This window comes from Lepisma saccharinum, chromosome 11 (assembly GCF_977018435.1).
Source record: "Lepisma saccharinum chromosome 11, izLepSacc3.1, whole genome shotgun sequence".
Classification (NCBI taxonomy): domain Eukaryota; kingdom Metazoa; phylum Arthropoda; class Insecta; order Zygentoma; family Lepismatidae; genus Lepisma; species Lepisma saccharinum.
Genome location: NC_139239.1, coordinates 45,170,482 through 45,185,169, shown reverse-complemented (window position 1 = coordinate 45,185,169; position 14,688 = coordinate 45,170,482). Strand labels below are relative to the sequence as shown.

General features: G+C 36.1%; 1 protein-coding gene across 2 annotated transcripts in view; it reads left to right on the top strand.

Moving 5' to 3' along the window:
- Positions 1 to 14,688, top strand: part of Mfe2 (peroxisomal Multifunctional enzyme type 2) — a 72,290-nt gene that overhangs the window by 21,649 nt on the left and 35,953 nt on the right. For both annotated transcript variants that reach the window (XM_083130993.1, XM_083130994.1), the window contains exons 8-12: positions 803 to 933; positions 6,916 to 6,990; positions 7,698 to 7,758; positions 9,914 to 10,077; positions 14,316 to 14,439. In XM_083130993.1, coding sequence (XP_082987119.1) covers positions 803 to 933; positions 6,916 to 6,990; positions 7,698 to 7,758; positions 9,914 to 10,077; positions 14,316 to 14,439 — 555 coding nt within the window. The remainder of the gene's footprint in view (positions 1 to 802; positions 934 to 6,915; positions 6,991 to 7,697; positions 7,759 to 9,913; positions 10,078 to 14,315; positions 14,440 to 14,688) is intronic.

Sequence of the window (14,688 nt, the reverse complement as noted above, 5' to 3'; positions counted from 1 at the left end):
ATGGAAGTTAAGGTTCGGCTGGACCTTTGGCCAATTCGAGGGCAGCTCTTTTCAAATTTTCCTATCCTTTCAAATGAACCACTATAATATTCCAAAATCCAAAAAAATTACATCTGCTTAGATATTCTCAATAGTCTCATGATTACGGTATTCTGTTAAACTATTGATAATATCTAGTCAATAGCAAAAGCAAACCACATTAAGATTTATGTGAATGTTCCAGAAGGAATTCTAAGCAGATGTAATTTTTCGGATTTTGGAATACATATGATAGTTTTTTGTTTTTCTTTCAAGGGGAGAGAAATTGCCTTAAGTTTTTGATTTACCCTCGTACATAAATGAACAAAAGAGAAACTGAAACATCACATATAGTTTTGGAGAAATAACATGTAAATTGCTTCCATGTTGTACATGTAAAAAAACTGCTAAAGGTAAATTTGCAAACTTTCCATGAAGAACTTAAATGGTTAATGTATTTTAGTGCACGAGTCTTATCTTTTAAATGGAAGCTATTTAGAATTTTACAAAACCCAGGTGCACATTAATTATACCTATACTTGCCTAAAGCAGTAACTGAATGATAGAATTATGCTCTCAATTACAATTTATTCATAGAAGTATTAGATTAAATTTTTTGCCAATTTTACCAATGCATTGATATACCTATATTGGTATATACTGATAAGAGTAATGAATAATCTGTTCCATTCCTAATTCATCTCTATTACATGTTTAGTTTTTACATAGATGAAAATGCCACATTTCTGTTTAAAAGAATGTGACTACATGTTTGTATTTTTAGGCCACCTAGTGAAAGGCAGAGGCTGCAATATGAGGGCCAGAATTGGTGATTCTGTCTCACCTGAGGATGTAAGGAGTAGTTGGAGTGCAATTACAGATATGGACTCAGCATCCCATTTGGAGTCCATTCAGGTAATTCTTTATTAATGCCAATGAGACATTGTGAATAGCAGCATATAAAATTAGATAAGAAGCAAGGTGGACTCATTTAAATCAGGTAATTTAAAAAAAATCTAGTGATTTAAATCACTTTAAATAAATAATTTATAGAATAATGTTAAACCGTAAATAGTGTCATTATCATTAAGCTGTAAATAAACATGCCAGCTGATATTTTTCAAACTATCATTAAAACATCTCCAAAATTCAGCTACAAACACTACAAAAAATATTTTAAGTTACAATTATATAGTACATCCAGAATGTTTTATTTTCACTGGAAGAAACATTACTGAAATTATTATAGTTTTATTAATACACTCAACAAACATTTCCATAGTAGGTTCATATATACGGCATCAAACAGAAGAATATATACCTAGTCTTACCATAAATACTGTCCCAAAATTTTAAGTAAATTGAGATATTGTAATATCCTAATAACATTACTGAAATGGATGCATGACAAATCAAAATCACAAATCAATATTCATAATGGCCGCCCTTAGCATGCACACATTCCGTAAGTCTTTGTGGCCACGCATTAATTGAATTACGCTAAACATCGACTGGAAAATGAGAACTGCATTCAGAAGAGACCGACAGCTTTAAACTTTCAATATTGGGATGTCTCTTCTTACAAGCCATCTCCTAAAGCTTGGACCACAATTTGTAGTCCAAAGGGTATAGGTCAGGACTTGCAGAAGGCCAATCTGAAGTGGAAATTAAGTCTGGAACATTTGTTATGAGGGCATGCTCCATTTCTGTGAAAAAGGGGTAAAAACATCAGCAAAAGTGTACCAGCAGACAGTGCTTGAGAGACTAGTCAAGAGTGTCAGCAACACTCTTCAATGGTCAGAACTGGAGCTTCTAGCAGGATTCAGCCCCAACATATGGGGCCCGAACAACACAGCAGTGGCTGGAGGCAAATGTACCAGACTTCATTTCCACTTCGGATTGGCCTTCTGCAAATCCGGACCTATAACCTTTGGACTACAAATTGTTGTAGATGCGCGCGCCAGTGCTGCCGAACGGGAAAAATCGCAACCACCGCCGCCCGGGAACAAACACAGTAGTGACGCGGTACCATCTCCGCTTCAAACGCCGTACCCTTTTGTGAATGAAGACAGTGGATCTTCGAAATTAATAGGATTGAACCATTAAATTGTGCAACGCGGAAGTACGAAATCTTCTAAATTTCACGTAAGTAATTTTAAACCGCGTTTACCGCAACCACCATGAATACAAATTGTGGTCCAAGCTTCAGGAGATGGCTTGCAAGAAGAGACATCCCAATATTGAAAGTTTAAAGCGGTCTCTTCTGAAGGCAGTTGCTCATTTTCCAGTCGATGTGTTGCGTAATTCAATTGATGCATGGCCACAAAGACTTACGGAATGTGTGCGTGCTAAGCGTGGCCATTTTGAATAATGATTTGTGATTTTGATTTGTCATGCATCCATTTCAGTAATGTTATTAGGGTATTACAATATCTCTCAGCATTTTGTGTCAATTTACTTAAAACTTTGGGACAGTATTTATGGTAAGACTAGGTATATTTACACATATTTTTTTTATTTTCTTTAATCAAACTGTTCAAATATTTTACAGGACCGTTTACTAGAAAAGGCTTTTCTATAAAGAAATATAATCTATATGTATGGTGCCAAAGACCATACAAGCAATTTTGAGCATGTTTTTAAAAATCGATTTAAATTTTAAAAATCTGATCTAAATAAAAACTATCATCAAAAATGATTTTTTTAAATAAAAATCATGATTTTTATCCACCCTGATAAGAAGTTATGTTCTCTTGCACCCTCAAAGGTCCTCTTCTTATAGTGTAGTGGTTAATGTTGCTGCCAGGTAAATAGAATTCCTGGGTTTAGTTCAGTTTTTAAGACCCAAATACGAACACAATCAGCTTTTAACATGCAAAATCACAATAGACTTGCCATCACTATTTGTTTTAAACAATAATATAATAATAAAAAAACAACCTGTTCTGCAACAACCATTAAGAGCCTGGACCTACCTACTGACTGCCGCCCTCACTCCCACTTGATCCTACTCACTCACCGAAGGTGGGAGATCATTCAACCAGTTATGGGGTTACGTGTGGTCAGAATGGCGAACCCCCAGTCGTTGTTGTAGGTTTTCATGACCGGGTTACGCTACTCACTTGTATCTCCCCAATTTCCTCACGATGGTGGGTGGCCACCGGTCCCATACACAGGCTGAAATCTCAGGAGAAAAGTTGTCACACTTTCCCCGGGAGACTCAGACCTGCACACATCCCATAGCCGGAGACCAAAGCATTATGCCTTAGACCACATGGCAACAGTGCAGAACGTTTTATACAATAGTTACATTAAATGTGCAGTCATGAGTAAAATGCCATTGTTAGGGGCTTTTTTTAAAAAAAGATGCTTTGAATTACATACAACTTGCAGCTTATCCCGAAAAGCATTCTTGTATAGTGTAATGTCTTTTTGATTTTATTATTAGTACAGCTGAGCCGATACTACCATTTGCCGATACCGATACCGATACTTGTATAATTCCAGTATAAAATAAAAAGGCTAGTTACCGAGACATACTAACTCATCACATCACTAGGCACGTATTTAGAAATATATAATTTGGGGAACCAGTCCGAGCCAAGTGTGTCAGAAATATAATGATAAAAGCGTTTCTATTTAATACGTTAATATAATTATTGGTCAATTCGTAATAATATGTAAATTAATTAATTAGTACTTAATTTCTCCGATGCATATGGAGTATTGTTGTATGTAACCACAGACTAAGAAATGGAGGAAGGACAACGTTATTACCTATTTTGTTCTTTATTTCTTGAATAAAATATATTATTACATAAATAGTAAAAAAGACGCTATAAAGTCAGAGATAAAACAGCAAATATTCATCATCTAGCTTACGTGTATTTAAGACCGCTAAAATTTGTGTAAAAACAACTGTCCTGGCAAGGAAATTAATGTCAAAGAAGTAAAAAATTGAATATTTATTGAATAACAAAAGTAATGATGGTATGTCCATTAGATGAAAAGTAAAGTTAATGTACATTATTCTAAGTAGTGGTGTACATAAATCTTTAGAGTGGCCTCCCCGATGGTGTAGTGGTACCGCTGTTGCCTTGTAGTCAATAGATTCCAGGTTCGATACTCAGTGGAGGCACATAGTGGTTCGGGTCCCACTTTAAAATGTAAGTCCAGTCCTGATAAGCTTATCTTCCTTAGTATTGCCATTCAAAGCTGTATGTTGATTGATTTGCTTTATTTTACTTAGCTTTTTGTGCCACTTTTGGCTAATTTGCGAAGATGGGGATGAGTGATGATGTGATGAAGTTGATGAATGGACACTCACAAACATCCATCTCCAGGCCGGGATTCGAACCCGGGATCCCTGGCATCGTATCGTGATGTGCTAACCACTCCGCCATGGGGGCCGACTTTCAGCCAAAATAAATAACCCTCATTGGCCGATACCGGCAGTCACACGAAAGACAGAAGTGAAAAGGATATGTATAAATTGCTGATTCCCCTTCCCGCTTGAACATAGATTAAACAAAGCTAATTTCACAGTGACTTTCATCCCTCTTTTCCAAGAACTCCGCAACTACCTGACCCGACATTAGTTCGGCGGGGGGTTAAAAACATCCACCTACCTTACCACCATGAGCTTCAAGCAAGAATTGGCAATGAATGGTTTATATCCTACAGCGTTAACTAAGCAGTTACATACCTTCATGGTCACATTTGGGTTCAGCTTTCCCTTGCCCATGCCTTTGATCTTGCCATCTGCTTCCCAGGAGGGTGGGGGTTTATGATCCAGTGTTTGTTAGGAAAATCTATGGAACTTCTTGTCCTGGTCTTCCAATCTGTCACAATGAAGAGTGAACAAACTTTTAGAAAGGACAAATGTTGATACGAGCTGTTGCCTTTGCCTGCTTTTCTAGCCACTGAAAATCTTTGGTATCGGTAAAAGAAAATTAACTCATACTCACTGATGCCGATATCGGTATCAGTATCAGCTCAGCCTGTAACGTCGTTCCTCGGCGTACTCAGAAATAATAATAATAATAATAAGCGCGTGTTATGGGCTACCATGCATACAGAGGATAAATACCGTGGTGATTATTTATGGCGAGGAACCGACAATTACATTTGTACTTGCAAATGGGATTTTGCTTAAAGACAATAGCGTTAATATTTCCCTTTAGCAACCAAGTGAAATTAAGAACTCATTTGCACAGTACCCAATAAATCCACCATTATACACCCTCGGAATAAACTACGTGTTCTATTAGTACTGAAAGTAAAGAATTTATAGTGAACCAAGCGATTTATTCATTTTATAAGAACATGCTAATAATCAATGCTTGTTATACATGTGCATTTTCATTGTCACGTAAATTCTCAGTTATTAACAAGGCTCTAGTTCTACATGCATTTTGTATCAAAAATGAACAATGCTAAATACATATAATGTTGAATCATAATCAACAAGGCAATCAATGAAGGTTCACGTGAAAATTCGATTAAGAAATACTATCGTATTAAAACTTTTTTAAAACACATGCACGTAATAGTAAAACAACTTATATGCAAACTATATCTATATCTGCCATTTGTACTTTTTGGAAATCGTAGGTGCTCAAGATAGGTACCATTGATTTTGATCAACCCAAAAAATCAGTTACTTTTGGTAAGGAACTTATCGTGAAAACTGACGTAAAGTTAATTCATACGGGTTTTTATAGCAATAACATAAGTTAATGATTACGTATATTCACCAATGGATCGCTTTCTTCGCCTTGCACGTGGATTAATAATTTGAATTTAACTTTGGAATTTTCGTGATTTATATGTGTGCTTAATATTTAAGTCTGGATTTGCGTGAAATTTCAATGTAGCACCTATTTCACATATTACGATCAACATAATCAGGTTCACGTAACACAGCACAAATAAATAGAATGTGGAAACACACACACACTTTTGCGAGAGTAACCTTCTTTCACTTGTTACCAAAAAGTACATACTATTTATCGCAATATCACACATTTACGTACCTTGTCAAATCCATTTGTGCGCACCTTTAACAGCACAAGCGCAGGCTTCAATATTTACGATAAATCCAGTAATAGAATGATCTTGTGGTTTCATCGTATTTTCACTTGTTTAGTTCAAAGTTGATAAAGACGTATTTCGACATGGGGACAAATACGCTTGAAAATTCTTACACGTGCAGAACAAAATCCGTTTCTATCCAGCACATAAATAGCGATCCGTTGATTTGCTTACTTCGTTGCTACTGTGTAAAGTACGTAGTAAATAATTATAACAATATATATAGTATGACTTAAAAGCAGAATAAGTTTTATGCAATTTAAAATTTAGAAAGTTCACCGTGAAACACCATGATGAATGCACTCGATTCACTGAATTAAACACATTACGATCGAAAGATAAAAGTTGTACAATGTTCTAAAAGTGAAGAATCAGTGCATTTTTATACAGAATATATAAAGGAATTAAAGTGTGTATGTTACGCAAAGAGATGTTGGTGAAGAAGAGAATTGCAAATTTTAACAGAATGATAATACTGGGAACGATGTCGGGAGAATTCGGAAACCAATAACAAAATTAACCTTAAGGGAAATTCCAGGTGGGAATTTTTACCAAAGGGAAAAATTGAATAACGTGAATCGTGATGACGTAAATAGTGTAATTTGTAGCTATGATTGCCGTCACGTTACAAGCCCTAATTATTACCTGACTTCCCTGTCAAAACAGAAAATAAATTGTATGGATTTTAGGGTGTGCTTTATGATTCCAGTGCAACAGTATTATTTTCTGACTACAGGTAATTGCAGTGATATGAGTGTGAACATTTTTAAGCTGCCAGTTTCTATCTTCTAATCCTATTTACAGGAAGCATCAGGTGCCTTGTTACAAGTGCTTGAAGAACTAAAATCTAGTAGGTCGTCTGTAGAAGAAGTTGGCGAGGTAAGATTCTGGTTTTCTCTCTAAATACATGTTTCCACGGCAATTATTTGAAATAACTACTCATGTGTTAAGTTGGCATTCAATGCCCAATATTGAAATGTCATGGTGAACTGCAATCCATATCAATCCATATGTATAAATGCTAAAGGATGAGTGAAAAATCATTCTATACACACATGTTTGAACCATGGTGCTTCAGTTTACTGTTTATTTATGGTTATTGCATTATAACATAACATTGTGCTACTCTTGTGAAAGTTATGCTGTGCACTACCACAACCTTTTGCAGCTTCTGTCCTAATAATTCATAACAATCATTCAAGAGGTACAGAATCAACAAGTAGTGAAATTTTGTTCAGAGTATTTAACTTCAACCCAATGTCACCTTCACGTCTATGATTTCTTGAAGCTAGCCAAACTGACACACACACACAAAAGAAACAAAGAAAAACAAAGGTGTAACACACAGTACAGATTACCTATCACAGTGTATAGTTGGCTTGCTACATGATTAAACAAGACATTCATGTGATATTTTAACACAATATACTGAATGTATTCAATATTAGTTTTTATTATTGTTTTTTTTTTATCATATCACACACATAAAAACTTGTAACATATTTACTACAGTTTCTGCTCATACGTCACTAGTATATTTTTATTTTGCATTTATAAGTTACTGATGAATAATTTGCTCTTTGCAGGGAGTTGTGAAGGAAACATTCCAGTATACAGAGAGAGACACAATTTTGTATGCCTTGGGTGGTAAGTTTAAACACTCATTTTCTTGCATTTGGATATGAGCTTGTATTGGAAGTTAAAAATGTGACTATAGTAATTTCGAGAAATATACCAAATTTTATTTGACATTTTGCCAATGATCTGATGTAAATGTACATTTGTTCATAAAGTACGTACATATTTTCTCCAAAGAAATTTAGGCGAACTTTACCATTTTGTTAATTTTCTCAGAAACCAAGTAATTTATCACTTTTTATAAGCCAGATATCTGTTTATTTTAAAGGCAATGAGAACTCTAGCAACAATGTTTGGTAGAGATCCACTAGTTTTTGGTCCTTTGACTTATTCATTATGGTATTCTTTTAATTTACAGTAATAACTGTGATGTAGAGAAATGCATTATGTATATTCACTTAACAGTTATATCCCAACTATGTCATATTCGATTTACCTTACCTGCGCACATGCTCTGTACAAAGGTATTTAACACACTTTTTGATAAAATTAGACAATTTCTAGAAAATGCAGTTAATATTCCAAATTACGTGCTTTAGATTAACAAACATGAAAAACGTGAATCCTTTATATTTTATTAAGTATAATATATTCCTAGAAATCATTGTTCATTTATCTTTACTTCAAAACAAAACCTGTTAAAATATTGAACATTGAAGAGGTTTGATGGAGGGGGGGGGGGGGGAGTTGGAACAAGTTGGACATATCCACATCAGGTGAACATAAAAGTGAAATAGATACAGGTGTCTTGTATGGTGTTTTAATCTGTTTTACTTTTCTTTAACAGGCCCTTTTATAAGGGAACATATTTTTGGTTTAAAATTTCATCTCTCCTCAACCTCTCACACTATACCCTGTCCCAGCTATCTCTGGAGCAGGCGGACGGAAACAAGCCTCTGCGCAAGTAGTGACAAGAGTCTGCCCCACCAATAAACATGTGAGGGAACTCAATTGCATGGAGGGAGGGAAAGTGACTGCAGTTGTTCGCAGCAGCGAGTACTGCTTTGCTCTACCCACCCGATTTCCTTCCCTTCTCTGATGTTATGCATGGCCTTGCTCCAGGGTTAACTGGGACAGGGTATGTAGACATGAAACAAGCTCCATTGTATAGAGAAAATAATGAGCTATAAGTTTGTGTTAGTAGCTTTAAAACGTAAAGTACATAGTTCCTATATCAACTAAAGGTTAAAAGATTAAAAATCAGTAACTTACGTGTGTCAGCATGAGATTTGTCGAACTACGTTTCGAAGGTTATACTACCTCCTTCTTCAGGTTGAAGCGATGTTTTCAGACACCTGACATGGTGCCTCATCGAGAAAGCGTTGGTTGAGGATTTAGGTCAAAAGGTATAGGAAAAGACACTTACTTAAAAGATGATGTAAAATATACATATAAAACCACTATTAAAACAAAAGAACGTTCAAAGCTGCTGAAGGCAAACTGCCAATCGATGCTCGGGGTAGGCGAATGTATATTTTACATAATCTTTTTAGTAAGTGTCTTTTCCTATACCTTTTGACCTAAATCCTCAACCAACGCTTTCTCGATGAGGCACCATGTCAGGTGTCTGAAAACATCGCTTCAACCTGAAGAAGGAGGTAGTATAACCTTCGAAACGTAGTTCGACAAATCTCATGCTGACACACGTAAGTTACTGATTTTTAATCTTTTAACCTTTAGTTGATATTCGATTGTGAGCAATTTGCACATTATCAGTATGATAAAGTACATAGTTCTTTTTTATTTGCAATTATTTGAGTCTGGAACTAACTTTTGCATGAAAACTAAAAATTAAAGCAAAATTGAAGCTTGTTTATTTGATATGAAAAAAAAATTAACAAATTGAGAATCTTAATTTTTTTGTGAACAATGCACTGTTATATATATTAAATATACATTTTGATGCCATTTTTCTTTACAAAAAATGTAGAGAACATGCAGGTCATATTAGGAGTCTTCAAATTTTTAAAATTCTTCATACTGAGTTAGTTTTTGTTTTTGTTGCGATTAGTTCCTCAGATGGCCAAAAATTTCACTAACTTTACTAGACTACATATTCTTAAATATTTCTGCATGTACCAATACTAAAACACTATAATTGAAAATAAGTATAATATATTTTTATTTCTGCAAGTTAATTTTCCCCCCTTTATTTTCCCAATAGTTGGAGCCAATGTTCAGGATGAAAGCAATCTGAGGTACCTATACGAGGGTCATGAGGACTTTTCTGTTCTTCCAACCTATGGCATTATCCCAGGACAGATGGCAGTCATGTCTTCAGATGTCATGAAAAATGCTCTTCCTGGAAAGGAATTTGATTTGTCAAAGGTTTGTATTACATGCTAGAATATGTGAATCAATTTAATGTTGTTTTTTTCCCTATTCATTTATATGCATGTTTGTATCTCGGTATTCATCTTTGCACATTATTTTATGTAACTTTAAAGTATTGTAACTAATGTGTTGTTTCTTTCTTGTTACAAGCAAATAAGCCCATTGTTGTTAGTACTTTTTGGAAGAGAACAAACTCCCTTCACCACACATTTATTTGTACATTAGAGATGATACAAGAAGTTGTAACAGGGTATCAGTGTACTATTCTTGTCACTCTTTTTTTTTCTTTTTTTTTTTCAAAATTTCAATCTTCACATGTTAAAAGATCTTGATGCAAATTAGAGATGATCTAGATAATAGTAATAGAGCCAAAAAGAGAGAGGAAGGGGGATGGGCCCCTTGACATGTGGAAGGCACAGGGATAGGTTTACCCTCTCTTCCACTCCTTCCAACTCCTCTTTCTCTCTCTCTCCCCCCTCTCAGTTAGGGAGGGAGAGAGAGAGAGTGTGCTCCTACCAAAGTTCTCAATTGACAACATCAAAGCTTCGTAATATAAAGTCTGTCCAGAAAAGCAAACTTTTGAAACATCATGCCAATATAACCAACATGTCTTACATCTACAATAGCAGCATGCATTTATTTTCTAATATTTTGGTAGTATTATGCAACTATATGTTTTTGAATTTCAAAAAGAGAGAAAAAAAAACAAGAGCTAACATCACTATTCTACAAATCTAAACTTAATTTTTCCTTTGCCAAAAAAAAAAAATGTGTTTGAACTAATATTTTATGTAAAACCACCGAAAATGGCCCAGAAAGCCTGCAGCTTGGTTACAGTTTCTGAAAGAAATAGGATTTCTTATGTGTACCAATAATAACCTTGGAAAAAGCTTTGATATTCAGGTGAGGCTTTGGACCTTGTATCTACACTATTGAAAAGTTCATATGATGTACAGCAGCATGACCTGACTCATCATGATATACAATGCCATTATTTTTTTTACCCAGACCTCAATTGTTCATCAGGAAGATGAGAAATTTCTCAATAATTAAAACAGATTATAATCTAAGGCGGGTCTTCTAAAAACTGAGAAATCTGGAAGAGACAGCCGACTTCTCTTGTGGCTAGCATTACAACATGAAAAGTTTTTTATCCTGTTTCATTGTGTGTGTATATTCTTATTGAAGTTCATGTAACCACTTTTTTGCAAATGCAAAATACAGTGAAACCCCGATTTTACGTTTTTCAGGGGCCCGTAAATAATTGGCAGTGCCAATACAGTTGAACAAGTCTTATCAGAAGTGTGCTTATTCCCTGCCAAGTTGCAGGAAAAAAGAAAGAAGGGGGACAGGGGAGAATGATCACTGCTTGAAGCTCTCTCCCATGTTGTCATGTCAGTGCTTCAGACATATAAGCAAGATTTCTGATGCGGGGTATTAATGAATGAGAAAGGGGCTGAATCCTTCAATTACTGCATAGCTCTGCACAGTGCCGGAGTAATGAGCTCATGTGGGGGGAAGATGGTTGTCCTTTTTTTTTTCACTTGCAGTACGCTATGTTCGTTAAATGCGCATATTCAGGTTGAAGGGCAACTGCATAATTTTAAACGCCAGAGGAAAGTCTTTTCGCCTTTATGTTAATTGGTTAAGATGTCTCGTGGTGCTCACTTCCACATGCGCAAGAAAATCGGGGCAGAAATACTTGGACTTTTCAGTAATTACAAGACTAGTGATTAGGGATGGACGATATCGGAAATTTTATATCGCGATATATCGTCAAAAAATATCGTCGTCACAAATGATATGATATTTTTTTCCACATCATATTGGTGATATAATGTCTCCACGATATATATTGTCACGATATATATTGTCACACCTTTACCCCACATATTCTTCGATTTTTTGCCAATGTGATGTGATGTAATCAGCACCATGCTTGGGCAGCCCCCTTGCTCTTTTGGCCCAAATATGCATTTTAATGACATTTAGATGTGCACTAAGTTTGGCTGCTCTCAGAAAATATTGCCGCACCCCTCGTTTATTCACTCATTTTTCCTGGCCCCATCACTTTGTAACATACGAGTCACGCAATATGCATAGAGAAAACATCCACTGCCTCACGTAGAATCATTTAACCCAACCTCGCCCCCCCTCCCCCCACACGATTGATTTGACACTAATATTTTTCAGTCAGCGAGTAAAATATTGCCCTATATGCCCATAGAAAAAAATGATCACTTTAGCTTGTGTGTTTTCAGCTTCATTCTGATAACCAAATGATATAGCGTTTGTGAAAAAACTTCAGATTGAAAATAATCGAACTACATCCAATCATATTTCCTTAGGAATCTAAATGAATTTTCCTTGAAGAAAAGCTGAGTGGCAGAGTGGTTAGCACATCATGCTACGATGCCAGGGTTCCCGGGTTCGAATACTGGCTTTGTCATGGATGTTTGTGAGTGTCTATTCATCAATTTCATGATATCATCACTCATCCCCATCTTTGCAAATTAGCCAAAAGTGGCACAAAAGGTGAAGTAAAATACATCAAATCAAATCAAACCATTGAAGAAAAAGTGCAGTTGTTATCTGGTATGTGAAATCCTTAATTTTTTCCATTTTCAACATTGCCAACAAGAAGAAAGGAAAAGTTTTTACAAACACAAGCCCGCCCCCTCCTCTTTTTTTGTTCCCGTCAACTAGGAAGGATTCCGTAAATGTGTGGGCAAAGAAGCGAATGGTGATAGTCTCGTTGCCAATTTTCCACTTGCATTTTTGTGGAGGGGAAGGGTGTACAAAAACACCTCAGTCACACACATTGTGTCCAAACTCGAGGGAATCAGCATGTAGAGAGAATCAGTTTGGCAACAGTGCACTTGTTGTCTGAACCTGCGGGAGAAGAATCGGCCCATTTCATTTTCAAGGGGAATGCAAGAAGTGCCGTTTTTCCTTCCTGTCCCTCAAGGGAGGTATGACAAATGCAACTTGTGCACCTCCTCTTCCCCCTCCTGGGAACCATGCCTCTTCCCTCCCTCCACAGCACAAAAACCTAACTTTTGAAAGTTCCAGGTCGCATGGTGAATGCGAAAGCAAGAAAAGGAGGGAGAAGTCGCATGGTCAACAGAACAGGTTTCTGGCAAATTTTAAAACATCGTCACAGCTCGGAAAACGTATAAAGCGGGAAACGGGAGTTAGAGCGAACTTAAAATCGAGGTGAACCTCCTATTATTTAACATGGCCTTTTTCCGGGGCCCGACTGGATAAACGTATTAAGCGGGGAAAACGTATAATGCGGGAACGTAAATTTGGGGTTTCACTGTAATGTAATAGTTACTTTAAGTGCTTTTTATTTATTTTTTGTCCTGCGATATTTCATCGGTGGTTTTCCAGAACTTTCTCAAGCCAAGATAAAGACATGCACATCACCCAACCTTACATGACTAGTCACTCTACACATCTGAGGAATATATAGTTTTTGTCCTTATTTCTTCCTAAAAAAACTGTTTTTTTCACCTTGCCCTACCTCTCCAGGTGTCACAACTGATATTTCTTCCCCTTCCCGTCATCCTGTGATCTATTCTTCTTGTCTCCTCCTGATGGCACTGACCTTTACTTTTCCTTTAACTGGTGTGGCAAGTTAAAATCTTCCACTTTTGTACTGAAAATTGAAGGTGGTTCTGGAAACTCCAATTTACTTTTCACTTTCTTTTTTAATAGCTCCACCCATTTTCTTCCAGTTTCCCCTTTATTCTTGTTCATTTTCTTTTCCCTGTTTATGCAGATTTGCTTCTTTTTTGTCATTTTTCTCTATTTCATTTTCCTTCCTCTCTTCCATTTGCACTTGTGCTCACTCATTGTAGTGAAGAACGTTTCACTTGCTTGAGTCTATTCATTAACCATGCCAAGAACAAAAGTTGATAATATATTTTTTTATTTACTTATTCTTTTTTTTTTCTTCTTCAAAATTTTGGTTTGCATATCCTCTACTTACTTGATTGGGACCAACTGCCTGGAAATAAGAAATCACTTTCACCCCACCCCCCCTCCCCCACCCTCCTCAAAGAAAAAACATGAAAAGGATCGTATTTGAAATGACAAAGAGTGGAATTTGCAGAAAACGCAAGTTTGTGAAATATCTGCAATTATTTCATTTCCATTTTTGGTGTTTTAGTGCTGTGTATTGCAAAATAACACATGATCACTACATTAATTTTTCCTTTGGAATGCAGGTATTGCATGGTGAGCAGTATCTCGAGCTTCTCAAGCCTTTGCCAACCTCAGCAACTTTGGAATCCCATTGCCGTGTTGTTGATGTTCTGGATAAAGGGTCTGGAGCAGTGGCTCTTGTGGATGGTAAGTTCATATTTTTCTCCCCTTTCAAGGGATGAAAACTCAAAAATCAGAAGGAAAATTGTACAGCATGAGGAGTATTTTTTTGAAATGGCATTCAAAGGTTCAGTGGTTGCTTGTGCCAACAAATTATTACTATTTATTTTGAGTTTTTGGACTCAACCACTGTGTTAAATCTTTAATTACCTACGTTTCAGAGGCTGATTCAGCCTCCTCCTTCAGGGTAGTGTGTTATCTAACAAATCATTGTTC